This window comes from Physeter macrocephalus, chromosome 20, assembly GCF_002837175.3.
Source record: "Physeter macrocephalus isolate SW-GA chromosome 20, ASM283717v5, whole genome shotgun sequence".
Taxonomy (NCBI): Eukaryota; Metazoa; Chordata; class Mammalia; order Artiodactyla; family Physeteridae; genus Physeter; species Physeter macrocephalus.
In genome coordinates this window covers 67,034,369-67,061,580 of record NC_041233.1, presented here as the reverse complement: position 1 = coordinate 67,061,580, position 27,212 = coordinate 67,034,369, and the positions used below count along the sequence as shown (strand labels likewise).

Here is a 27,212-nt window from a genome sequence, read left to right as displayed (position 1 = left end):
CAGAAACCCACTGCTTGCAACACTTACACTCTTTCCCTGTTTTTGTCAGCTAAATCCTACCATCCTTCCAGGTGACCTCCTGGAACATGATTGTATCTCCTCTGAATTCCTAGACCTCTGTCCTCTGCCCTAGCGTCCCTGATGATCATTAGAAATTGGTTCCTGTAGTTTTCCCTTCAGCCTCATTTCCAGCTCCTTGAAGGCAGGGACCACTCTTGACACATGTTTGTCATAATTTTGTATTTAGCATAGAGAGCTGTACACAGTAGGTGCTCACTAAGTGTTTACTGAATGAATCAATCAGTCTTAGCATTCAGCAACACATTTGTTATTCACAGAGAAACAGAAAAAGAAAAATTGTATCAGTGAGGACTGGGGCAAATCTTCCCACTTAGAATGGCAAGTTTCCCTTTATGAATAAAATAATATTAAAACAAAGCCATTCTAGAATGATCCTTGTGATAAAGGACTAGAGTTGGAGATATCAATATGAATTCATGTTTAGCTTACTATAAATATAGATGGTTTCATATATAAAATTTTATCAATATGTATATATACATGAGTTAGTATGCACACGTTTTCCCTTGCTCTGTGAGCTGAAAGGGCCCAGAACCAATAATACCTCAGTACCAATAAGCACACCTAGTGTCCAGATCTTGGTTTCTAACACCATTTTTCATTAAAAGGAAGTAGGATTCCATGGAGAAATGGCTGGTGATTCTAGGACTGGTGTAGGAAAAATACAAGATGATCCTGGAGTAACTTATAATATCAGAAAGTATAAAAGTGTTAATAAAAAGGGGAAAAAAAGCCCCACAATGATGGGAGTATAGCAAAAGGACACAAAAGCCAGCTGGAAGGGCTTCCAATGGTCAAAGCTGGCATAATCTGTGCAACAAAATAAAGTGGTATTAGAATATAACATGAAGTATTTAATAAACGAGTCCATGGATATAAATGACTGAATTAATAAGTGGAGGAGAATAGACAAATCTTTCCTGTATAGAAGAATTCCAAATAATTTACCTAAATACTCAGCCTTCAAGGAGGTGGAGCATGACCCCTACTCCTTAAGCGTGGCTGTGCCTATGATCTACGGAAAGGAGGAAAGGAGGAAAGGAGGAAAAGAGTAACTTTATAGTGGAGAGACCTGACAAAAAATACCTCAGCCAGGTGATCAAAGTTAACATCAGGAGTGATAAGTTACCTTACAGTGTATACTCTTGATGTGATGCGATGTGATGTGATGTGATGAAAATGGTGCTTAACCTCTGTGGTCTTCCTCTCAAAAACCTATAACCCGAGTCTGATGATGAGAAAAACATCAGGCAAATTCCAACTGAGGAACATTCTATAAAATATCTGATCAGGGCTTCCCTGGTGGCGCAGTTGTTGAGAGTCCACCTGCCGATGCAGGGCACACGGGTTCGTGCCCCGGTCCGGGAGGATCCCACATGCCGCGGAGCGGCTGGGCCCGTGAGCCATGGCCGCTGAGCCTGCGCGTCCGGAGCCTGTGCTCCGCAACGGGAGAGGCCACAACAGGGGGAGGGCCGCGTACCGCAAAAAAAAAAAAAAAAAAAAAGGAAAGGGCTGTGAAACTGTCACAACTAAGAGGAACCCGAGGAGCCATGACTACTAAATGTTTTGTAGTACCCTGAACTGGATCCTAGAATAGTAAAAAGACATTAGGTAAAAAACTAAGGAAATCTGAATAAAGTATGGACTTCAGTTAATAATAAGTATCAATATGGGTTCACTGGCTGCAACAAATGTATCATATTAATGTAAGATGTTAACAATAGAGGAAACTGGGCATGGAGTATATAGGGATTCTCTGTATTATCTTTGTGATTTTTCTGTAAATCTAAACCTGTTCTAAAATTAAAAGTTTGTTGTTTTTTCTTTTAATCAATGAAGCGATTACTTAGGTTAACCAAATTGTTTAAGGGAGAGAGGATCCTCTGGGATTAGAGTGTGGGTATGTGTGCGTGTGTGTATATGCCTAACTCAAGTCCTACCCACTCTACTTCAACTTACTCTGTACCTGAGCTCCTGAATTAGGTCTGGAACCATCTCTTCAACTCTAATTTTATAGAACAACAGAACTGTAATGCATGCGAGTCACATAATGTAATTTAAAATTTTCTAGTAGCCACATTTCAAAAAGTAAAAAGGAACAAGAGAAATTCACTTTTATATATACATTTTTTAAGTTTTAGTAATATTTAACTCAATATATCCAAAACACTATCATTTCACTATGTGGCAACAGCCGCATTTCAAGCGCTCAGTAGCTACACATCAACATTACAGCTCCAGAGCCACATACGTTTTAAGCAAACCATAGTATTCATAAATAAAAGCAGATTTTTCTGAATCCTCTGACTACAACCACTTTGCAAAGGCAAGAGAGAATCATGGAACAATGCTACGGCTTCTTCCATACATAGCCATGTCTAGATGGTGTCCAAAAGCCTCCAGGGCTTGGCATAGCCAATCAGTTAGACTGAAGCATTTCCTTCCAAAAAGGACACCTGTCTTGCCCCACCACTTCCACTTCTCTCCCTGACTCTCTCTTTGATATCCTGAGTTCAAAGCCCCATTCCAAGTCCACATCCCACAGTCCCTAACCACTCATCTCCCCTCAAATGTAGGTGTTCATCAAGAGAGATTCACCCAACTCTAGTCTAGCACGGAAAGGAAGCAAAATTGAGGTCCAAGGTTCCTTTAAGAGTTCAACTAACATCACAAAGTCTGAGAAGCTGGGGTCCTGACTAACCCTACAGCTGCTGTCTTCACCAGCAGCAGTATCACTAGTGGCTAATTTATCATGTACTTTCCCTGGGGAGGAAAAAAAAGTGTGCTAGGGTGTTATATGCTTTGTTTCATTTGATTTTTACAACACTGTAAGGTTGAAACTATTATCCCCTACCCCCGATTTTCCAGGTAGAGGAGACAGGCTTAGAGAGGATAGGCAACTTGCTCAAGACTGCACATCTAGTAAGCAGCAGAGCTGGGATTCTAAACAGATCTGATGCCGTGTGTGAACTGTAATCAATTTGCCATAATGCCTTTCTTGGTATTTCTGACTATATCTACAAAATGATAGGCTTCACAACAGACCATTTATCTCTCTGTTCATGGTGAGGTAAGCAACTAATTGCAAAGGAACATTTTGTTTAAGATCCTTCAGGAAGCCTGCCTGAGTAACAGAACCTCTGCCCCTATGAAGTATCCCCCCACTTAGGATTCATCATCAGAGGAAAAGGAGTGTCACAATTAGTATTAGCAATGGTTTCCACTCATCCATTGTCCTGAGTTTACCACAGAATACTAATCATTAAAATCAAAGTTTGAATACAGTGCCATAAGAATATTACTTAAGGGACTGATCTATCTCATCAGTCCAATTACTAAAACTACGTAAAATTCAAACACTTTAGTCTAACAGGAAAGGTTTTTTTTTAATTGTTTAAAATGTATCACAGAATAATCGAATTTTTTTTCTGAAGTAAAGTTTTAAAATTTCAATCTTTTCTATTCTCTCTGGAAGTAACACTTTAATACACTGTACATGCACAGCACAGGTTGCACATTGTACGTTGCACACACTTAGTTGCAATCAATCCTACCCACTCTACTTCCATTTCAGTAAGGTAATATTTGGGGGAACAAACTGCTTTGGCTGAAAATTTTGCTCCAATTTTTAACCTTCTTAACTCAGGTAAATTCTGGGTCAACCACCAAAGATGCCAGGAAGAGATTATAATTACTTTTATTCATACTGGTTTTTGCCATGGTTGTACATATTAATTTGTTAGTCCACAGATATACATCTGAAATTCATAACTACACAGATATATTTTTCATCTTTCTCTATTTATCAACTAGAAACATTATAAAATGAGCAAGTACAAGTAATTATTAAGAGGGAAACCACAGCATTTTCAAGAATTACTAGCATTTAATTATTCAAGTCAGTACACATTTTTCCAGTGCCAGTTATACAGTCTCCTCTCAATTCTCATGTACTGCTGTGTTTGGGCATTACATTATACTGTATCTACAGAGAGTCAAGACCTTTACTTTTAAGGTACTTAATTCAAAGGTTTCCTTCTATGTGGTAAGAATGGTTACATTAAAATATAAAGGTAAGAAAAAAAATCGATTGTAACAAATCTGTTTTCTTGGAATCGGCTTTGCACCCAGGAATGACTTTGTTACTTTACAGAATAGCTTCCCAGTACAAAACCTATTAGCCCAAACAAAAAAATGTTTCCTCAGCTAAAACTATCACAATTAAAAATGAGCAAAAATCCCACGGAAACCACAAATCCTGATATTCTGAGGCTCTGGGACTGAAGTCAAAGGAAGTGGTCTCCAACAACAATGACAACAAAAATCAAGATGCTCTTGGGCACTGGAGGAAAGCAGAACTGAAGACATGAAGCGAGGTGATGTATCATGAAGTGATGAAGCCATCAGCCAATTTGCCACAAAAATCTCCAAGGCAGCAGAGCTTGGTGGTACATGCTACCTTGGTTCTCTCCCCTTGTTCCCTCACTTGGACTCATACACCTCTTTAAGACACCATCCTCCACCTCCTCCAGAACTAACTGGGACTTCAGAAGATGAGTGGGGTGTAAATTCAGAGATCCTGGCTTGAAGCAAATGTCCCTATTAATAGAAAATAGGTGGGGGTAAGAAAAACAAAGAAGGGACTTCCCTGGTGGTGCAGTGGTTAAGAATCTGCCTGCCAATGCAGGGGACACGGATTCAATCCCTGGTCCGGGAAGATCCCACATGCTGCGGAGCAACTAAGCCCGTGCGCCACAGCTACTGAACCCACGTGCCACAACTACTGAAGCTCACGCGCCTAGAGCCAGTGCTCCGCAATGAGAAGCCAGCGTACCGCAATGAAGAGCAGCCCCCGCTCACCGCAACTAGAAAAAGCCCGCGTGCAGCAACAAAGACCCAACAGAGCCATAACTAACTAACTAACTAAATTTATATATTTAAAAAAGAAAAACAAAGAAAGGAAGAAAATTATTTACTAACACAAAAGTTTGGGGGGAGATAGGGAAAGGGAAAGAGGAATGACAACTTAGGTCCAGGAGAAACTACTGCTGGCATCAAGGATTGACTAACAAGGTGGAGCAAGGAAGTTGCCCACCAGTTCACAGATCAATGAGCACTCCTTTTCCTACACTTTACACCATAGAGCGAAGGTAGATAGTTCAATTTTCCTAACAAAACTGAGCAAAAAAGCCACAATCTTTTCTGCAACTACTCAAATTAAATCATGTATTGAGAGAAAAATAAATCCTAAAACAATGTCCTACAGACAAAAATCACAAGACATCATATTTATGTATCTGTTCATTCACTGAAAACATTTTCCTGAGCCCGTTCTAAGTAAATGCCAAGGAAATTAAACATAGCTCCCACCTTCACAGAACTGACAGTCCAGTATCGAAAATGAGTTGTGCTAAAACACAAATACAAACAAAAACAAAACTTTTCTGGATGAAAATTGTGGAATTTTAAAAGTGAGAAAAATCCCGTACCCAGTTTTACACAACACTGGGTTATGGATCCCCAGGAAGGATGAAAAATAATAAATGGGGATGGGGGTATGAAAGATACTAATGATTATAGCAGCTAACACCAAGAAAGGGCTTTACATATGTTAAGTCATTTAATCTTCACAAAAACCCTATGAGAGACGCACAATTCTCTCCATTTTACCAAGAAGGAAAGTTGAGAGAGGTTAAGAAACTTGCCTAAATACAACAACTTCTAAGTGGCCGGGCAGGGATTTGAATCCGGGTACTATGGCTCTTAACACTGCTTTGCTGCCTATAATAATAACATCATTACTAACAAAACAACGTTCCTGTATGATGCAGACCCACGATCTGGGTACGTTCACTGATTCTCTTTGGATACTCTCACATCTCATACTTCACAAACAAACAAAACCCAGCCAAAACTAAACTCAGAGAAACGTTCCCAAGGTTATACGAGTCACAAGGCAGCGGAGTCCAGATTAGAGCCCAGATGGCTCAGAATCCAAAGGCTCTTTACACTGCACCCCACAACCCAGCTTGGATTCTCCCCTTACCCTCAACCAACCTCAGGCATCCCTCTGGGAGGCCCCAACACCACCCGCCCCCCAGGCTCGCGCCTCAGAGACACATTTATTCAGGTGTCGTTCCATCGCCCACTGCCCAAGCCTCCCGGCTCTCCGGGCCACCCCCGCCCGGCCTGGGCAGGGCTCTCACCAGGCGGGAGTCGGGGGACCCTTGCAATCTTATTGGTGATCTCTGCAGTGAGCACAGCGAAGTCCTGCTCGTAGCCTTCGAAGTCGGACGACATGGAGGCTCCGGAGTGGCCGGCCCGGGCCGGAGCCTAGGTGAGGGCTGGGGCTACGCGGGGCAGGAAAATACGGTGTAGGGACGCGAGAAGCTCCCTCAAGAGCGGAGCAGAGAAGCCGGGGCAGCTCCCAGCCAGGCCGCTTCCTGGTTGTTCTTCGCGATCTTGGTCCTCCGGAAGTTGGGGTGGGTGCGCTTTTTATTTTCCGTTCGGGCTTCAAGATTAAGAAATTCGCTAAGGAAAAGCCCTTCAGTTAGTGACCCCAAAAGTTAAAAAAATATGCTGGTTCTCGGGAATCACCGAAAGCATTTTTTGCCCCTCCACGTTTTGGAAAGCGGCTCCGGCTCCCCAAGCTACAAGTCAGAGGGGCTTGCTTCCAGGGGGAAGTTTGATGCGGCGAACCTCCCGGAAGTGGATATCACGGAGACTGCGCACTGAGCCTGAGCGGGAGCGCTCCGGCGAGGCCGCTGGCGGAGCAACGCGAGGGTGGATGCTGGTGCCGCACTCCACCCTCTAGCACACAGGATTTACTTTCTACTTGCGCTCGGCTGGGGTACCCATGACGGAGTTATCCGAGCCGGAGAAAACCTGCTCCGGGTGAGCCCGAGCCGCCCCGGAAATGCAATGGCCAAAGAGCGGGCACTGAGGACCAGACCGAGGTGGGAGTCAAAGCACGGGACGTAACCATGATTTTGGCGGTCTTCGCCCCACCCGAGTGAGGCCAGAGTCTCCAGAATGTTGAGACCAACCACGCTTACCAAGATGTTCTTCCCCTGAGTGAGGATTTCTAAGCGCTGTGCTCCATGACACGGGCGGGAAATTGAGGCACGAGGCAGCGGCATCTGTTGCATGGAAGTCTTTGTTACTCTGTCCCGCTGATCTTCTTCCCTTGACTCCCCCCAGTCCAGTCCGAAATACCCTTCTACAAATCTTCCCGGCGCTCGCCGTCCTGACTTCCCCGTCCCGCGCTCCGGGAGACACTTCCTCTTTTTTTTTTTTTTTTTTTCCTCAGATAGTCTCATCATGTTCCTTCTCATATACGCCTCCGGTCCTGAGTTCACACACACTTATCTCTCCCCTCCTTTCCTTGCAGTCTCTTTGCTTGCTTTCACCCTCCCGCTTCTTTACTTTGACACAAATAGACCCTTAAGTTAGTGTTTGGGGGGCAACCGCAGGCAAATGGTGTAGACCATGTCTGGATCATACTTTATGTAATTCGAGACTGGGTAAGAGGCAGTTTAGAGCTCCATAGAGGGAGTTTGATGACTTGGCTTCTGTTGAGTTCATCTGTTACCGCCGTGGTTTACTTACTCAGCCTCTCCAGGCCGTTTTCTTTTCTATGAAGAAGGAAGCTGGATTAGGCCATCCCTAAGGCCCTCCTTCCCAGCTCTGAAATTCTTCGTCTCCTCAAACCGTTCACTAAACGGTTGTATAGACACAGTCCTCTGACAAGTTGGGTACAGAAGAATAAAAACAACCATTTTAGAATCACGTGTCCAGTTTAGGTGCTATTCAGACATGAGGAAAGTTTGGACAAGACGAAAATAGTTCTTTTTGACGTTTGATGAGGTACTCATTCTATAGTAAAGTACTTGTGAGCTGCTTTTGTTTAGGTGATTATTGGAATTAACAAATACAGTACATAGTAAAGTGTCTTACCGAACTTTCTCATTTTGTTTCTTTAGATTGGATCTCAAACCAAGGTACTGGATTCTCCTAGAAAACATAAAGAGTGTGTAACAGTGAACATGGCGTAATCTGCATTAACATCCCACAATGTGAAGGCATGACAGTTAAGGAACACACATGGACTTGTGGCACATGGAAATGTGTGCACAGAAAAAGGAAATCTGTAGTTCTTTAAAAACAGGAAGGAGTTCTTCCTCACCAAAATGGGTACATTCTGCTCAGTTATCAAGTTTGAAAATCTACAAGAAGTAAAGAGACTTTGTCACTGGGGTCCCATTATAGCCCTTGGTGTTATAGCAATATGCTCTACCATGGCCATGATTGACTCTGTGTTGTGGTATTGGCCCTTACATACCACTGGAGGAAGCATGAACTTCATCATGTTGATAAATTGGACTGTCATGATTCTTTATAATTACTTCAATGCCATGTTTGTTGGTCCTGGCTTCGTCCCTCTGGGGTGGAAACCGGTAAGAGAAAGATTCCTTAGGTGGTGAACCCTCATGATAATCATATATTTAGTTTTTGCCTTATCTGCCAACCAGTAAGATCAAACACAGCTTGCTCTTTGCTTTGGTAGAGACTAAGTGTATTATTCTAATCACCGATCATTTAGAGCTCAAAGAATTTATTTTATACTGGTTTGAAAGTACGGATCTAAATTAGTATTTCCCAAAGCAATTTCATTAAATACTTCTGCATTAAAAAAAAAAAAATGGAGGGGTGGTGATGAGTGCATAAGTTTCTAGGAAACACTGCATATCATTCACCTCATAATTCTACAGTGTGGTTTGGCTCTAGGATCTTTTTTCATGTAACATATTAACATCCCTTATAACTGAGAAAAACTCTTTAGAAACTACTGTTTTAAACCATAAAGTATTCAGAAATAATGGACAGCCTGGTAACAACAAGTCCCGCCTTATGAATAAATACTATGGTTTGATTTTCTTTTATGGGAGATGGGGAAAGGATGGAATTTGAATTTTAACTTGCATTTCCAGCCATTATATTTGAGTTAAAATATTTTTAAATAGTGAATTTCTGGTAACAGCAACATCACTTTTCCAGTTACCCAGAAGTTTATGTTTTGTTTCTATTTTGCTGCCAAGGAGAATTCTCAGGATAGCATGTACCTCCAATATTGTAAAGTCTGCCAAGCATACAAGGCACCACGGTCACATCATTGCAGAAAGTGTAACAGGTACTGTCTGCCTTTGCTATTTATTAGGGATTGATCAACTTGATTACTGGTCTTTTGTTGTTATTTCTACCACATCAATCCTACTTTTATTTCCTGCAAGGTGGCTACTTAATGTTGTCAAAATAATTGTGTCATAATCTTCATTTTACTTTTAAATTGTCAATTCTGATCATAAGTATTACTCTTTTTTGTTATAAGTGAAAAGATTTTTCTAGAGAAGTACAGGTTTACTTTGCTTCTTGCCTTGCCAAGAGCAGGGTAAAAAGTTATACCTTTAGGTCGTTTTCATAAATCAGGATTAATTGTCGACTGTCATCTTGACTAGCCTTAGAATTGTTCTGAGTCTAAATTATAAAGGAGACCTGCTTTTTCCATTATTTAGTTGACTAGCATTTACACTTTATACAGATCTAATAAATGAATCCAGGTGCCTATTATCACAGGTGTTTTGTATACAGAACTTAATTGGAAGAAAACAATCACTATGAAAAATGTGAATTAACTAGAACCTTTTTTAATGAACACCTATGTCTACTGATAAATAAGAAATTTATGATGAGAATGCTGAGGTTTAGGGGGACCATTGGAGGGGCAAATAAAGTTTAGTTTGAGGCAAGAAAATTTTCTTCTAGCAGCCTCAAGGAAGGGAAACAGAGTAAGACTTTGCTTATTAAACCACATCTTATATTCCAGAGTTAGCTTGCTTAGCTTAGAGACTCCACACCTAAAGGATAAGAACAGGAAGGAAGGAAGTTACAAGCGTCTGCTAGGCCCCATCAACCCCAGTGGAGATTTATAAGTAATTTTGTTCAGTCTCTGTTGTTTTCCACTTCAGTCACTGCATTCCAGAGCTAGAGGAAAACCAGGAACCATGCCCATTTCTTTATAATGAACCTCTCAGCGGGCCTCCAGACTTCTTTAAAACAAAGTCACTTGTAGCAGACATCTTTTCCTCAGATGCTGTTACAAAGCCTGCCCTTTCTTGTGTTGTTTAAAATTTAAAAGAAGTCACTGTTTAAAAACTCATAAAGATTTTTCTTTCTGTTCCATGAAGTATAATTCCTCTGTGACCATGCATGGACATGCTAGATTCCGATGTCCTCAATCTTTTGAAGACCAAAGTTATTTAAAGTAGACAGGATTTTCTGCCTCACGTTTTAATGTAAATTTTTCTTGTTAGGTGTGTGATGAAGATGGACCATCACTGTCCTTGGATCAACAACTGCTGTGGTTATCAAAATCATGCTTCGTTCACACTGTTTCTCCTTTTAGCACCACTGGGTTGTATTCATGCTGCCTTTATTTTTGTTATGACAATGTATACACAGCTTTATAATCGGGTAAGTGAAAATGTTATAAAATCATGCCAGCTTAAATAGTAGTTATTAAGATTATTTAAGAAGTACCTTTTGGAAATTTCCTTTCTACAATTTAGGTGGGGAAATAGAACTTTGTTTTATAATCCTCTATAAGGATTCCTTTTCAAAAAGCAGTAAAACAGTTTTTAAGATGAGGAAAGATTATTTTGTTCTGGAAACTCACCTTATATGCTCTAGTTGAAGTTGACAATTATTTTAGTACTATGTATAACTTACTGGACTTCAAACTTGGTAGCTGTGGTAAAGAATAGTTAGAGGAAAAAGCAGAAGAGGGAGAAAAAAGACACTACTAGTGCTTTCTGTTTCCATTCGATCCTGTAGCCGGTTGTAGTTCTTTTGTTCATTTCTAAATCCTGGAACTTGGCTCACAGAGCAGGTGCACATTCTAAGATATGGTGCAACTGATTGAGTTGATTTTATGGGCAAGTAGTCATGAGATAAAGTTCAGTAGTCACAAATTGAGGCCCCTAAAGAGGCCTGGAGGGTCAGTGAGGGAAACAGGCCTGGTGGGATGTGGTAAACTGGAAAACACAGGTCCTTCACACAGGGAACAACCCATATTTAACTTCATCCAGTTCTTGATGTTTGGAAATCCAGCCTGGTGATGCCAGATCATCCGGTTTTTCAAGAAAAATCTGAAAATCTGGACTTTTTATGTGAAATCTGATTTCTAAATCACTAAATTTCTAAATGTTGGTACCTAACTGAATATTTTAAAACATTTTGTAGGCCAGGCAGTACACATCAGCAGGCCATATTTGGCCTACATTTTGCTAGTTTTTAAACCTCTCGTTGTGCAACATGAGGGAAGAAACCACTGAATCCTAGGCTATGTTTGTCGCTGTGGAAATCACTGTAAATAGAGGAAAACAAGGAGAGGATGGGAGATGCAGTTACAGCTTAGATTGGTGTTGTTCATGCATAGTAATGTTTGTGCGGTCTACCTAACACTTTCTGAGGGAACAATAACAAACAAACAAAAAACGTTTTAGAATACTGAAGAATGATATCGTGCATATCAGTATGAGTTCAAACCACAGTATTGATTAGAAACAGCTCTGTTTGCTTTGGCCACAGTGTCAAGTTGTTATTTGTTGATCTTTTTGACCAAGTTATTTTAAGTGATACAGTAGAGTATGACCGTTTACGACAACCAAGTATTTCGAGTGTGTGTTGTTATTGTTTATAGCTCTCCTTTGGATGGAACACGGTAAAGATTGATATGAGTGCAGCCCGGAGAGATCCTCTTCCGATTATTCCGTTTGGATTAGCTGCATTTGCTGCCACCTTGTTTGCCTTGGGATTAGCTTTAGGAACAACCATAGCTGTTGGCATGTTGTTCTTTATCCAGGTAAGTTCCTCTGTTACCTCTAGCTAAAGCTGTCAAGTTACTGGGGCCACTTGTAAAGAGAAAGAGATAAGGCTTCCTTTTAAGTATGCAGTGTGAAATGGAGATTATTTTTACTTATTCCATCTAGGTGATTAATCTTCTACTAGTCAGATAATTTTGAAGTGACTTTGCCAGAATTTCTAGGTTATTGATTTAATTAAAAAAATACTAACTTAGAGTTATATAGCATTTTATACTTGAGAAAGCTCTTCTCACCGTCTCTCTTGATCTTCACATCAACCTCAAAAGAGGTCGAAGAGGAGTATTATTTTCCTTTCCTTACAGATGAGTAATTAAGTCACAGGAAGGTTAAGTGACATAGCCAAGATCATCCATTCATGTATTCAGTAAACATATATTCAATAAACATAATTATTGTTATTTTATAGTAGCATATATTAAATCAAAATCATAATGACATAGCTAACATTTATTGAGTGCTGTTTTAGGTTTTTTACATGTGTCAGCTCATTTAATCTCCATAACAACCCTGTAATATAGGTGCTATTTAATGTCTACTCTGTGATGAATCACTTTGCTAATTACTGAGGCTACAAGAATGAAAATGAAGGGTTCCTGCCATTAGGGAACTCACAATGAGTGGTGAAGAGTTAATTAATACAGGGTCATATGTATAGCATAGATTTACGTACAAAGTGCAATGAGAACACAGAGAAGGAGGATGTGGCCCTGAACGGATCAAAAAATAATTCTTATGACTCATATCATTCACTTCATTAGTTTATTCATTCATTGAAGGCCCACTGTGGACCAGGTATTGTGCTAGGCCCTTGGAATATGATAAGGACTCCCAGTCCAGGGTTGTTCTTACTGTGTCACACTGTCTCCATGAAGGCACATTGAGACTGCAAAGAATTGCAGGACGTATAGAATTAGAAACGCTGGGCTTGAGGGCCCTGATGCATCACCCAACCCTTTTTGAACTCTTGGTTTTAAAATAACCTGGTTTTGGTTATAGTTCACGTTTTCTACTAGCCTGGGATCAAATTCTTTGAAAAATTTTCCCCAATCCCTATAATTAAGAATCATATTAGAAATAAACTAAAATCCTGTGGTGTAAAAACCTACATAAATGGAATTGTCATAGCTAGGAAAATCAAAAAATAGAATCAAGACTGAAAATATTCAGTTTTTACAGCAAGCAGAATATCTAGGTTGACTGAAATGAATCACTGTTACTTGTAATAAATAGATTAATCATGCATTTAAGATTAAAAATAGTGGTAAAAGATGTTAATAGCATAATACATCTATATAATACTGATTGAATGGATTATATCAATATTTTATTAATACTCTGAAAAACTTATTCAGAAGATAGTACATAAAACATGATTTTTTATTTAAACAGTAGATTCAGGTCTGACTGTGGATCGATGTAATCATTCATGTGAAGATGTACAGTGGTTAAGAGTCAGATGGACCACACTCTTGTTACCTAATCTCTGTTATCCTGATATCTTCATCTATGGAGTGGAACAATAAAAACTACCTCGTAGGTAGTGTAAAGATGATAATCTTAAATGAACCAGTCACCTTATGAAATTTTACTATTTATCATTTAATTTCCAGATGAAAATAATTCTCAGAAACAAAACTTCTATTGAATCATGGATTGAAGAGAAGGTAAATTTTATAATTGTTTCCTCAATATCGATAAAGTACTGATTAACTAATAGACCAGATTAACTAATAAATGCCCCAAAATGAAAACGTGGCTACCAAATGGCTTCCTTACGTCATTTGCATGCCATGTAAAAGGTGATCATAGGAACCGTTTGATTTATTCCTGGTTTAATATGACTCCCACAGAGCTATCTCACACACTGAGTTGTTGAAGAGGCCTAAGCCACACATGAAACCATTTGGCTGTACTCTTTCAGACTAGAGGAGAAGGCAAGCCATTGGGAAAGGAACTTCTGTCCTACCAAGATGCCATCACATAGGCTTTAGACATCAGATAGGGCTTATAACATTTAGCTTGTTACAAACCTCACGACCTCCAGTACGTACTTCACGCTGTCCATTGTGATTCTGATATAAAAAGTACATCTGACTACCCCACTGCCTATTTAAAACTTCTCAGAGCCTCACTAGCACTGTAGCAGGGGTTGTAAACCCAAATGCACTAGGGCCCGGGCACATAACCTAGATGCGGGGAGCCAGCCTGTGGGCCAGAGCTGCCCGGCAGACGAAGCTGATTGGTGCCACAGGGAAATCCTCACCCAGTATTGTGAGATCGTATAATTTTTTTTTTTTTCAAAGAAAAGTCAGAGATCTGGATTTCTGTGTTACCTCCTTTCTATTTTTAAGCATTGGCAAGCAATTCAAATTAAAAACAAACAAAAAACCTTTGTGGGACAAATAAAACACACCTATAGGACATATTTAGCCCCCTGGCAGCCAGCAGGTGAGCTTTCATTTACGGCAGCAGTTCTCAAACTTTTTGGTCTCAGGACCTTTTACATTCTCAAAAATTGTTAAGGACACTAAAGAGCTTTTGTTAATGTGTATTATATCTATTGACATTTGCCATATTTTCTAACTGAGAAAATCTTTGAATATTTATTATTTCATTTAAAAATAACAAATCTATTATATGTTAATAAAAATAACATGTTTTTTGGGAAAAATAATTAAATTTTCCAAAATAAAATAGGAAGTGGTATTTTTTTTTTTTTTTTTATAAATCTCTAATATCTGACTTAACAGAAGACAGTTGGATTCTCACATCTACTTCGGCATTCAATCTGTTGAGATATGTTGCTTTGATTGAAGTATATGAAGAAAATTCAGCCTCAGATAAGTAGGTAGAAAAGGGTGGAGTATTTTAACATGTCTTTTAGATAATAGTGGATATTCCTTGATAATACAATAAAGCTTGACAAGTGCTAGTTCTTGAGAGGTTAGTTGCATGTGAGATCTGAAACTACATCAGTAAACTTTTTGTATTCTTTTGTATTTAAATCCATCAATCTATCTTGCTCTTTGAATGGATCTGGTACCCACATAGGGCATCAGGCGTTGGTCATTTGGAAAATAGTAGTTTACAGCATTACACAGATTTTTAAAATGTTGACACATTTCATTATACAATATCTAAAAGCCGCGTTCATTCATATCACTACCAATTTTATGGGGAAAATCTTTAAATATTGGAAAGCTGTCACGCTCATAGTGGTGGCTATAAATTTTCCAAATTCCAATTTTCACTTGAAAGCCTTATTTTTTCCACTGGCAACAAATACTCAGTTGTTTATATGAAGTAACAGCCTGACTTTGTTCATTTTCGAGAAGATGTCCACTAAATACTGAGGTCTGAATAACCTTGGTTCTTCTGTTACATTACTCATTCTTTCATGTAAAAATAGCATTACATGAAAAAAGCTGGCTACACAGCTTTTGTTAGCTCACAACTCAAACAAGTGTTTCTCTTGAGATAAGCACTTGGGCAAGCTTTATGTGTACTTTCCATTTTGTCACACAGAATATTAAATAGACATCTACTTAAAAAAAAGACATCTACTTGAGGGCTGAGATTTAATAAAAAATAATTTTTATTTCTTCATCAAGAAATTTTTATGTAAAACTGGGCTTTTTGTTGGTTTGGTTTTGTTTGAATTATGCGTGTGTCCCCCGTGTAGCAGTGAAGAATATAGCACCTATTAATACAGTTTGGTGCCACTGTCTTGATTCCTGCTTAAGGTGCCAGCAATTTTACCCACCGTTGCAAATGTCAACACCGTGAAGAAGGCAAATAACATCTTCGTATTATTATGAAAGTTGTCTGACTTTGTTGAACTCCAAGAAAAGGTCTTGGGGGCTCAAGGAGGTATGCAAAGCATACTTTGAGAACCACTGATGTACGGGTTTAAGTCCAAGCTCCTTAGCTTATGCGTAATATCAATAAAACCCTTTATGTCTTCCTCTTACCTGCTTCTCCAACTTCATTTCCACCCCTCCCACCCCATTCACACTCAATACCAGCTAATACCAAATAGTTTGCACATCTTATGCTTCTGTATCTTTCCACATGTTGTTCCCTCTGCCTAGAATATTCTTTCCCCCTATTTTTTGCCTAATTTCTTGTCCCTCAACACTTAATTTAGCTGTCACTTCCTCCAAGGAACCTTCCTTGACTTTCCCTAGACTAGGTTAAGTACTTTTGTACCGTCTTCCTGTAGCACTTACTGCACATCTCTGTCACCTTTTAACGCACAGTCTTACTGGAATCCCCCATCTTCACTGAGTGCTTCTCTTAAAGACCATGCCTTGGTTATTTTTGTAAGCTACTCTCATCCTTAACACTTTTTCTTTCTTAGTATTCTAGACCTCTGTTCTCTGAGGCTCTTAATTCATTTTGAAGACTCTGAAGCTTTTGCTTATAAAAAGGGAAAAGAAATTACCCTTTACTGTCTGGGTGGGGATGGACTTACATGTTGTCATGTTACAGCTTGACAATTCTTTTAACTGAATTAACATCAACATCACTTTATAAGTAATTGCAAAAGCTTTTCCCTAAAATACTATCCTCTGATAATAAAATATTTCAAGGTATCATCTCTAGTTAGCATAATATGTTGACATTAGATTAACAGTGTTTTTTTGCTAATGACCAAAGCTCTTTATAAAGTGCCATGCTAAATCTAGAAGTTATTTTAAAACTGGCACTCTGTTGCTCAGTAAAAATCAAATAAATGATTGTATTGATATTAAGTTAAAATGTATCAAAATTACAGATTTTATTACACTGTAAGTATTAACTGGATTTGTACACTTACTGTAGGAATAAATGGTATATTTTTATACCACTAGGTGTCAGTGGAAATTCAGAAATTCTAAGAAATTTCTTAGAAATTTCTATGAGAAATTCAAGCCAGTTTATCCCTTTAAGTAAAAGCTAACAATTTAAATGCCTAGAATATAATTTATGAAACCTGAATATTTATATATATATGCATAAGATGTACATATAAATGCCTACATAAATAAGTATATAGACATATGTAATGGTATATAAAACTGAAAGAAGATCTCTTACACATACCTGCTAGCTTTAAAAAATAATAATTTTCATAGAATGATGACTCCCCCGTCACACCTTTCCTGGCCACTCACACAGGTGTTGCTGCCACCCAGGATGCAGCTGTTGCATTCTAGTGCACCCCACCTAACGGTTCCTTCCATCCTGAATAAACCCTTGTTTTCTCTTAAACCTCCTTATCAATATGTCTTCTTTACATCTGGATTCTTTTGTTCTGCTGAACAAGCAGGAACATTGAGGACTTTTTCTATATGGAATAAAGTTACTAACTCCTTTAATAAACTTTTTTTTTTTTTTGCGGTACGTGGGCCTCTCACTGCTGTGGCCTCTCCCGTTGCGGAGCACAGGCTCCGGACGCGCAGGCTCAGCGGCCATGGCTCACGGGCCCGGCCGCTCCGCGGCACGTGGGATCTTCCCGGACCGGGGCACGAACCCGTGTCCCCTGCATCGGCAGGCGGACTCTCAACCACTGCGCCACCAGGGAAGCCCTAATAAACGTTTTTGAATGCTTAAATTTGGTCTTATTTAGGCGTATTCCTGAGTAACTCCTGTCAGACATTTTCTGGATGGTCTCATACAAGGTTGGTATTGTGTGTCAGGTTCTCCCTATATTGTGATAAGTGTGTTTATTTCTCCTGTGTACTCTAACGTTACAACAAGGAGGAAGCATTTTTAGGAATGATACAAATTTGAGGAATAAATGTTCTCAATAGTATATTACTAAAAGCCGTTTAAGACAGATATATCTGCCATCTTATATCTTTGTTACCCACAGGCTAAGGATCGAATTCAATATTATCAACTAGATGAAGTCTTTGTTTTTCCTTATGATATGGGAAGTAGATGGAAGAACTTTAAACAGGTTTTTACGTGGTCAGGGGTCCCCAAAGGAGATGGACTGGATTGGCCAATAAGAGAAGGCTGTCACCAGTACAGCTTAACAGTGAGTATTTTTGTTCAGATAGTCTTGCCATTTTTGCCTCACCTTCTTCCCCTTAACTTCTCCTTAACTCCAATGGCATTTTATAGTAATAAGAATTTTTTCAGTATGTCAAATGAATCTAAATTAATTCTAAAGCACTCCTTGTATCCTGTCCCTCCTTCTCTTTAAGTCTTTCCTGTCTCTCCATACCTGTGAGATAAAATCCTGATTCCTTAACTCAGTTCTTTTTTTAAATTAATTAATCAATTAATTTATTTATTTCTGGCTATGTTGGGTCTTCGTTTCTGTGTGAGGGCTTTCTCTAGTTGTAGCAAGCAGGGGCCACTCTTCATCGTGGTGCGCGGGCCTCTCACTATCGCGGCCTCTCTTGTTGTGGAGCACAGGCTTCAGACGCGCAGGCTCAGTAGTTGTGGCTCACAGGCCTAGTTGCTCCGCGGCATGTGGGATCTTCCCAGACCAGGGCTCAAACCCGTGTCCCCTGCATTGGCAGGCAGATTCTCAACCACTGCGCCACCAGGGAAGCCCCTTAACTTAGTTTTATAAAATCTGGCCAAAAGCTCCTTTCACCTACATCCTAGCAGGAATCCTCCTTTCCAATCAGCCTGGTCTACTCTGAATTCCTGGTACATTCCTGACACCTAACTCTTCCCCAACACGTTTTTCTATGTCATATGAGCTCCTCTTTATCAGATATTATTCAGACCAGTTCCAGTGCCCTCTCTTCCATAAAGACTTACCTCCCCAGTCTAGACTCAGCTGGATTTAGCACTTAATCATATACTAATGTATATTAGCACATGAGGTCTCATTTTTATTTAATTCTTGTATCTTATGTCTTTAACTTAACTTGGCAAGATTCTAGGCAGAGGTTATTTCCCCTACTATATCTAGTGTAGTAACATTTAATAAACTTGCTCAATAAGTGGAGAAAAGGAGTTGTAATGGTGCCTTTTAATCAAGACTCGGTGAATTTTGCAGTCTGTTTGCCGTCTCTCTAAAGAATCAGCGAGTCTCTGTATCCTCTTCACCTCAGGGACAAGCCCGGAAGCCCCGTGAGGGCAGAGAGCACATCTCCCTGATTCCTGGGCCACAGGGAGTGCTCTGTGAATAAAGACATTGGAGAGGGAACACTGAGAAGGAGGCCCCACTTCAGTACCAGTTTTTCGTCATAGGGCCTTCTTTCCATGCTAAAAAAAAAAAAGACAGAAAAAAAAAAAAGGCGGCCTTTATAAATTGTCAGCAGTTTGAAATGTTGGCAAATTGGGAGTTTGTCATGTCACTGTGCTATAGTAAATGAGGAAAGCCTGTTTTTAAACATTGAGATAAGAGACTTCTTTTTTTTTTATATCTTCCAAACAGATAGAACAGTTGAAACAAAAAGCAGATAAAAGAGTCAGAAGTGTAAGTAATTCTTTTGCAATGATACTCATTTCTTTTTCTTTTGTCAGGCTCTATACTTCTATGTAGCTTTTAAAATTGCCTTTGAGTAAAAACCAACTGTTAGCTTTTATTAAATAATATTTCTTAATACATTTGTTGAAATTTAATGCATATTACTTTTGTTTTCATTTAAATAGTTTGGACTGGAGGTTTGGAGGGAATTTAGTCAATTTATATTGTCAAAAGGTAATTATCCTCAATATAGTTCCCTAGTGTGAAACTTGTCCTTACAGTGATGCTGAATAATTCAATGGCCGCTAGCTACATGTGGCTATTTACATTTAAATTAAATAAAATAAAATTTAAGTCCCTTGGTTGCACCAGCCACATTAAAAGCGTTCAGTAGCTACATGTGTCTAGCGGCTATCACACTGGATACCACAAGTATAAAACATTTCTATCACTGCAGAAAGTTCTACTGGACAGCACTGCTTCTGAAGTTTCATTCTTAGCCATGTGCTTGAAATGAAGGGTAAGAAAAGCCTGAGAATTAGAAGCATCAGTTAATTACCTTCTATAAAGGGTAGATAGGGAACCAGGAGGGAAAGACTTGCCTGATGTTTTGGATCCACCTTTAACAGTTTACATTCAAACTTAAGCAACCTCAGGTGTGGGTTAGTGTTAACTCGTCCTTCTGCTCGCTGATGACAGGTGCAGTATAAAGTAATAGAAGATTATAGTGGTACCTGCTGTCCTTTGAATAGAGGGGTCAAAACCTTCTTCACGAGCCCCTGCACTGAAGAGCCTCGGATAAGGCTACAGAAAGGGGAGTTCATTTTAGCCACAAGAGGCTTACGGTAAGTGACAGAACGTAGTGAATTTCTTCTTGAATGATGAAATTGGCATCTAGCCAAAAAAAAAAAAATTAATTTTAATCTTTTAAATATTTCAGATACTGGTTGTATGGAGATAAAATTCTTGATGATTCCATTAAAGAAGGTATGAAAGTGGAAGGGGGTGTTTAAAGGACAAGACTGCCAGCAATAACTGCAAATTTTACAAGAATAACTTTTATAAACCGTCACGTCACATGCATTAGGGGAACTAAATAGGAAGCCACATCATTAAACAACAAAAAGAAGCTCTTTGTATTATCTTTCCATACACTTGTATTTATCGGGTCTTTGCAATGATTAGCAAACATCACACCCCATACTTAACTATGCGACAGGCACTTGTGGAAATGCTTCACTTGTGGTTTTCAGGTCCCCAGCAGCCCTCTGAGGTCCGTGCTGTCATTGACATTTTATTGGTGAGGGAACTGAAACGTGGAGAGGCTAAGCAACGTGCCCAAGGCCACACTAAATGCAGATGGAGCCAAGACTTCAGCCCACGCAGTCTGGCTCCAGAGCCCATGACTAAGCTGCTGTGCTATACGCACCCCCATTGAATGAATCGTCCTATTAAGTTATTATAAAAACTAATGAATTGAAACTGTGTCTTTGATTTTTTTATTTACTTTTAAGAATTGTTCCTTTTTAAAGATTAACCCAGGATGCTCTTTTGAAAACACTGGGTTAATCATAAATTAACCCATGTGACAGCTTAGGCAAGCTTGATATAGAAGTGCACAAGTTAGAGAAAATCTAAAAGGAAAATTCACAAACGCTACAGGGAGATAGTCCCCCAGAACAGGTGAAGTATGACAGTGTCATGCTCCTTCATGGTCACACACGTGTACGTGAACACCAAGTTCCCCCCACTCCACTGGGGCTCTCCTGAACCACATCATCTCCTTCCCCAGATGATGGAATTGGGAAATAATCTGTTTTCTAGCTTGTTAGGAACATTTTTTTAAAATTTTATTTATTTATTTAACTTTAACCTCATATTGTGCTCATAAAAGATGGTGAGGGGGGTGGTTAAGTCTAACTAAAAGCTTATTAATTGGAAGTAACAGGACTAATGGATCTCACAGATGTCATTGCGGTATATCTGACTATTTCATATCAGTTTCATTTTCTCCCTCAGGTGTTTCAAGAATAAGAGGATGGTTCCCTAGAAACTGTGTAGAAAAGTGTCCCTGCGATGCTGAAACAGATCAAGCCCCAGAGGGCGAGAAGAAACATAGATAGCCACTTTTAAAGTAAAATTACTCTAAGTCCGCTCCATTACTTGAAAATTGTACATATTACTAAAGAATTATGCAATGAGCCTACTCTGGTTAAGGTGTTCTTTTCCTCAAAGGTGCCCTAGTGCCATGATCTGAATATTTTTATTATCATTTTGAAATGGAGAAGCCATTCTGCACATACCTTTGAATCCCTGCACCTCGATGCCACCGCTCCCTCTCCCCAAAAGGAAAAACACTTCACCCAAGTAAGTCGATTGCATTTTCTCTAGGATTTTTTTATGCACTGCACACGATGGACCTCACCTGCAGATATAGTTCCCCCTTTGCCAGGAGCATCTGCATGTGATGCTTTTATCCTCTCTCCCCCTCTGCCGAAATTTCTTATGTACTATTCTAGATACTATAGAACTTAATTTGCAGATTCAATGTAAGCTCAGATTTTATTACCCGTCTTTTAATAATGAAGATTTTGTCAAATCAAATAAAGATCAATGGATGTTCTGTATAGATCATAGTTTTTACTCAAAGTATCTTTCTTTTTGCTGACTAAAAAGGATTGTCTTAGTTCCTTATGGGAAAACTGCTTTACTGCCTTGTGAAAAATCGACATCTTTAATCGTGAGTCTTAAGACATACATATTTGCCTCAAATTACCCAATTAATGGCATATTGAGATCACAGGATTCTAGGAGACTTTTTTAAATTGAAGTATAATTGATTGACAGTGTTACAGGTGTACAGCAGTGATGCAGTTATATCTGTATATCTATGTGTGTATATATATTCAGTTATATATATATAATGTATGTATATATATACACATATATTCTTTTTCAGATTCTTTTCCATTATAGGTTATTACAACATATTGAATATCGTTCCCTGTGGCATACAGTAGGTTCTTGTTTATCTATTTTATATATAGTAGTGTGTATCTATTAATCCCAGATTCCTAATTTATCCTTCCTTGCCTCTTTCCCCTTTGGTAACCATAAGTTTGTTTTCTCTGTCTGTGAGTCTATTTCTGTTTTTTAAATAAGTTCATTTGTATCATTTTTTTTTTTAGATTCCACATATTAGTGATATCATATGATACTTTCTCTGTCTGACTTCACTTAGTATGATAATCTCTAGGTCCATCCATGTTGCTGCAAATGGCATTATTTCATTCTTTTTTATGGCTGGGTAGTATTCCACTGTATTTATATACCACATCTTTATCCATTCATCTGTCCATGGACATTTAGGTTGCTTCCATGTCTTGGCTATTGTAAATAGTGGTTCCATGAACACTGGGGCGCATGTATCTTTTTGAATTAGTTTTTTCAGCTTTTCTGGATATATGCCCAGGAGTGGGATTGCTGGATCATATGGTAACTTAGTTTTAGTTTTTGAAGGAACCTCCATACTGTTCTCCATAGTGGCTGCACCAATTCCCACCAACAGTGCAGGAGGGTTCCCTTTTCTTCACACCCTCTCCTGCATTTATTTGTAGACTTTTTTTTTTTTTTTTTTTTGTGGTACGCGGGCCTCTCACTGTTGTGGCCTCTCCCGTTGTGGAGCACAGGCTCCAGATGCACAGGCTCAGTGGCCATGGCTCACGGGCCCAGCCGCTCCGTGGCATGTGGGATCTTCCCAGACCGGGGCACGAACCCGTGTCCCCTGCATTGGCAGGCAGATTCTCAACCACTGCGCCACCAGGGAAGCCCTATTTGTAGACTTTTTGATGATGGCCATTCTGACCTGTGTGAGGAAATCTCATTGTAGTTTTGATTTTCATTTCTCTAATAACTAGCAACGTTGAGCATCTGTTCATGTGCCTATTGGCCATCTGTATGGAGAAATGTCTGTTTACGTCTTCTGCCCCTTTTTTGATTGGGTTGTTTATTTTTTTGATATTGAGCTGTATAAGCTGTTTCTGTATTTTGGAAATGAATCCCTTGTAGGTTGTATCCTTTGCAAATATTTTCTCCTATTTTGTAGGTTGCCTTTTTGTTTTGTTTATGGTTTCCCTTGCTATGCAAAAGCTTCTAAGTGTAATTAGGTCCCACTTGTTTATTTTTGCTTTTCTTTCCATTACTCTAGGAGATGGATCCAAAAAGATATTGCTGTGATTTATGCCAAAGAGTGTTCTGCCTATGTTTTCCTCTAGGAGTTTTATAGTATCCAGTCCCACATTTAGGTCTTTAATCCATTTTGAGTTTAATTTTGTATATGGTGTTTGAGAATGTTCTAATTTCATTCTTTTACATGTAGCTGTTCAGTTTTCCCAGCTCCAGTTATTGAAGAGACTGTCTGTTCTCCATTGTATATTCTTTCCTCCTTTGTCATAGATTAATTGACCATAAGCACATGAGTTTATTTCCGGGCTTTCTATCCTGTTCCATTGATCTATGTGTCTGCTTTTGTGGCAGTACCATGCTGTTTTGATTACTGTAGCTTTGTAGTATACAAAGCTATTTTTTGGGCTCTTCTAAACACATGAGTAGAATTATAGTAGTCACCTATTCCAGTAGTAATTCTTTCCAAGGCAGGGAACTTGAGCTTTGGGGGTCTGGCTTCTAACAGTTAACAATGAGGGAAGGGCACTTGGGGATTCATCAATGAATGAAGCACAACTCTGCCTCATTCCAGTGAGGGGTAGGGAGGTGGACAGACAGTAAAATATATGTCCGATGGAGTCATGTATTATGAAGAAAGCAGGTGGGACAGTCTGATGGAGGTGACATTTAACGCGGAGGAGAGGACAGATCACATGTCTCTGGGAGTATCGGCATTTTTAGGCAGAACAACAGGCTGGAATGTGGCTGGCATGTTTGAGGACAGGAAGGCAGCCAGTGTGGTGCAGTTGGAATGAGTGAAGGGGGCGTGCGAGAGGAGGTCAGGGAGACAGCGGGAGTTAGACGTGGAGGGAAGTTAATTCCTTCCTGCCCTTCTGTTTCAAATATCCAAGAATAGACGTTTCCTCAGCTCTTCTGGGCTCAGGGTCTAGAAAGACCATCCAGGAACATTCTCCTTAATTCCGGTGAGAGACCAGAAAGGAACACTGTTCAAGACTACTTGGATGATAAAGGAGAAAGAACACGAATTGTGCTCAGTTGGAGTTAGGGTTCGACTGGTATTTAATTATTCACAGCTGTGGGATAAGAAGGCCTGGTCTTCAACGTAGCTATCAAACCTGGTGGCATTCTAGAGTCACCTGGGGACCTTTTAACAATCCTGATGCCCAGGCTGTACCCCCTGACCATGTTAATCAGAATCCCTTAAGTGTCACGCAGGCCTCAATATTCTTTTTAAACTCGCAGGTAATTCTAGTGTGTAGCCAAGTGAGAGAGCCACTAGCTTACATGATTGTTAAGGGGTCCTGTCTGAGGCTGGTTCTCATCACAGTCTGTGGGGAAACACACACCACAGCTTAAGCTATCTGCAGTGGTTTATTCTGAATGCTTAACATTTACAAGTGGAACAGCACGTGTTGAAGGGGTGTAAGGTACAGCAGGAACTGAGTCAGGGGAGGAAAGATCAGTTAGTTCCTTCCCAGAAGGTAAGCCTGTTGTGCAGGCTTCATGCTTCCCCATAGGTCTTCATTCCCAGTTCAGGAGGTTGTTACTCAGTGCTTGCTTCGCTTACTGCAAAAGTGCACTTCACATGAGTTTCAGCTCCTTCCCCCAGTTTCCAGCTCGGCAGCAAACTGTCGGGAAGAGGTTCAGTTACCAGGTATACTGCAGAAAACACTGCTAGAACATACTTTTTGGACAAAATGTCATAGGCCCAGTTTTAAATTCTCCCAAGTCAGAGAAACTACAGGGTTTAGGAAATGCTCAGTGATCAAACTTTTCCCTTCTGGACACAAACTTCAGTGGACACAGAAGTACAAAGAAGAAATTTGTCTCACAGATACGATTAATTAATATTGTGATAGCTTAAAACTCAATTTTGGTGGTTTCGTGGAATGGTTAGAAAACATGAATTTATAAACAGCTTTTCAGAACTTAAAGTTCTCTTAAGGCCTAAATGTTGAGACTGCCAACAATTTAGGTTTACTAGAAAACACGGAAGAATCCCCAAAGGGTCACTTTGGCCCTTGAACTAGTTATCACTTATAAAGGTTGGAGATCACAAGGAAGGAACAAAGATACAAATGGACCTTGAAGAAAGGTATCTTGATAGAAGTAGCCCTAAATGTCAGCAACATTTAAGATGGGAAGGACAAGAGTTATTTAGTTCAAGGCTAAGCTTCCACATGGTAAGTTCTCTCGCTTAATATTTTTAAAAAGCCCCGAAAGTATGGTTTTATAATTTAGTAGGTAGCTACAACAACAGACAGGAGGAAAGACAAAAAAATGAACGTAAGATTAGTTTTTAATCCATATTCCCACAAGGCAGGCTACCTCTGAGCCCCTTGCAGCCATAAGTACCTTAACCTACTCCTGGATTTTCTCGTACAGACTGTTGATTTGAGTCCGAAAGTATTTGGCAAGCTCTCCCCTCTTTGCTTTCAAGGTTGGTGTCAAGAGCCCATTTTCAATGGAAAATGGCTCTGGATGAAGATAGATGCGTTTGACCTGGAAGAGAAGATGCACACATACACACGTGTTTAATAGTGATGTATGTGGACTGTTCCCGCACAGCCCTCTAAATGCTATGTGAAGAACCTTAAAGAATATTTCCCCTTATAAAAGTGGCGTTGATGAAGTGGGAGGGTAAAGAGAAAGGTAACACATGCCCATTCTCACACACTAATAATTTGGGAAAGACATGAGTAGAGAAGGAGGAGGAATAATGAACAGCATGAAGGGACTCTACAGGTAAATGCAAAGGTCACTGTCATTAATGGGCTAACAGCACCTCTAAAATCGGTTCCTTGGAAAATGTACTTTTAAATTTTAAACCCCATTATAAATGCGAACTTTAAAACTATGACATGAGAGACCAGGATAACATGAGTAGTACATACCTGTTCAAAGGATTTAAGGCCACCTTCTGTCCCAGTTTGCTGCAAGTCTTGTAAAATGGCTTCCTTTATAACCTAGGAATATAAAACATAGCTCAGAGCATGGCTGTTGAAAAAGAGCCTAAAGGAAAGGCTGAGCATGAACCAATTCAAAATGCCTGCTAAACTCATCAGGATAAAAGCAGGATGTGGGGGTATGTGCAAGCACATGTGATACCTAAATGTTGCTCAAAGAAAAAAAGTCATGGGAAGAAAAAAACAAATCTAAATGGTAGCAGGGGTTTTTCTCTGGATGGCATTATTTAATTCCCCACTTTCCAGTTATTTTTTCCACAATGCACATGCTACTATAAAAGGAATAGGGATTTTGGTTGTTGTTTTTAAACTCCCCGTCCTCTCTTCCAGTCTAATAAAAGCAGTCAGTCCACACCCAGCAAGGGTCTGTTCTTCCAGAGAGGAGGCTCTAGGAAGCTGTGGGTGCCCAAGCTGGGGAGGCCTCCCCCTCCCACGACGGGCCCATGGGTGGGCATAGGCTTTTCTGAGTGAGACTTACTTGGTTTCGGCACAGTTCTTCAAAAGAGCCCTTCACCCCAAGTTTGGCTGCAAATGAGGGAAGCACATCTGGGTCAGGAACCACCACTCCCACTAGGAATGACTGGAAAGGAAACAGGCATGTGAGCTAGCGCAGCACTGCCC

At 39.7% G+C, this 27,212-nt stretch overlaps 3 protein-coding genes across 21 annotated transcripts in view; 1 reads left to right on the top strand and 2 right to left on the bottom strand.

Annotated features, from left to right (window-relative positions):
* The window catches only part of VTI1A (vesicle transport through interaction with t-SNAREs 1A), a 374,999-nt gene extending 368,232 nt beyond the window's left edge, over positions 1-6,767 (bottom strand). For all 15 annotated transcript variants that reach the window (XR_003677511.2, XR_003677510.2, XR_003677512.2 and 12 more), the window contains exon 1: positions 6,288-6,767. Coding sequence is in view for 10 of the 15 variants with exons in the window: in XM_024121377.3 (XP_023977145.1) it covers positions 6,288-6,381 (94 nt within the window). In the remaining 5 variants the exon portion in view is untranslated. The remainder of the gene's footprint in view (positions 1-6,287) is intronic.
* Positions 6,768-6,855: 88 nt separating this feature from the next.
* On the top strand, positions 6,856-22,067 carry ZDHHC6 (zinc finger DHHC-type palmitoyltransferase 6). Of its 4 annotated transcripts, none has more exons than XM_007120875.4 (11): positions 6,856-7,037; positions 8,064-8,537; positions 9,180-9,271; positions 10,452-10,611; positions 11,840-12,001; positions 13,634-13,687; positions 17,881-18,048; positions 19,408-19,449; positions 20,140-20,285; positions 20,381-20,427; positions 21,460-22,067. In XM_007120875.4, exons 2-11 carry the CDS (start codon positions 8,271-8,273, stop codon positions 21,561-21,563), a joined length of 1,242 nt encoding a protein of 413 aa, XP_007120937.2. In that variant the 5' UTR covers positions 6,856-7,037; positions 8,064-8,270; the 3' UTR covers positions 21,564-22,067. The 4 variants fall into 4 exon arrangements, with proteins under 4 accessions (XP_007120937.2, XP_007120939.2, XP_028337065.1 ...); XM_007120877.4 differs by having other exon boundaries at positions 6,860-7,037; positions 8,064-8,081; XM_028481264.2 differs by lacking the exon at positions 6,856-7,037 and adding an exon at positions 7,069-7,155.
* Positions 22,068-24,061: 1,994 nt separating this feature from the next.
* The window catches only part of ACSL5 (acyl-CoA synthetase long chain family member 5), a 42,585-nt gene continuing 39,434 nt past the window's right edge, over positions 24,062-27,212 (bottom strand). The window contains exons 19-22 of one of the 2 annotated variants that reach the window (XM_028481584.2): positions 27,070-27,171; positions 26,520-26,591; positions 25,991-26,127; positions 24,062-25,253 (exon numbers count right to left, since the gene is read on the bottom strand). In XM_028481584.2, coding sequence (XP_028337385.1) covers positions 25,169-25,253; positions 25,991-26,127; positions 26,520-26,591; positions 27,070-27,171 — 396 coding nt within the window. In that variant the 3' untranslated portion in view covers positions 24,062-25,168. Of the gene's footprint in view, positions 25,254-25,980; positions 26,128-26,519; positions 26,592-27,069; positions 27,172-27,212 lie in introns of both variants that reach the window. The other variant, XM_007120874.4, reaches the window with a different exon arrangement.

Bases quoted from the DNA above. Each gene is read 5' to 3' on its own strand.
- ZDHHC6 (XM_007120875.4), top strand. From the start codon at position 8,271: ATGGGTACATTCTGCTCAGTTATCAAGTTTGAAAATCTACAAGAAGTA. The intron at 9,272-10,451 runs GTACTGTCTGCC...TTTTCTTGTTAG, and splicing joins CATTGCAGAAAGTGTAACAG to GTGTGTGATGAAGATGGACC. The intron at 19,450-20,139 runs GTAAGTAATTCT...CGCTGATGACAG, and splicing joins CAGATAAAAGAGTCAGAAGT to GTGCAGTATAAAGTAATAGA.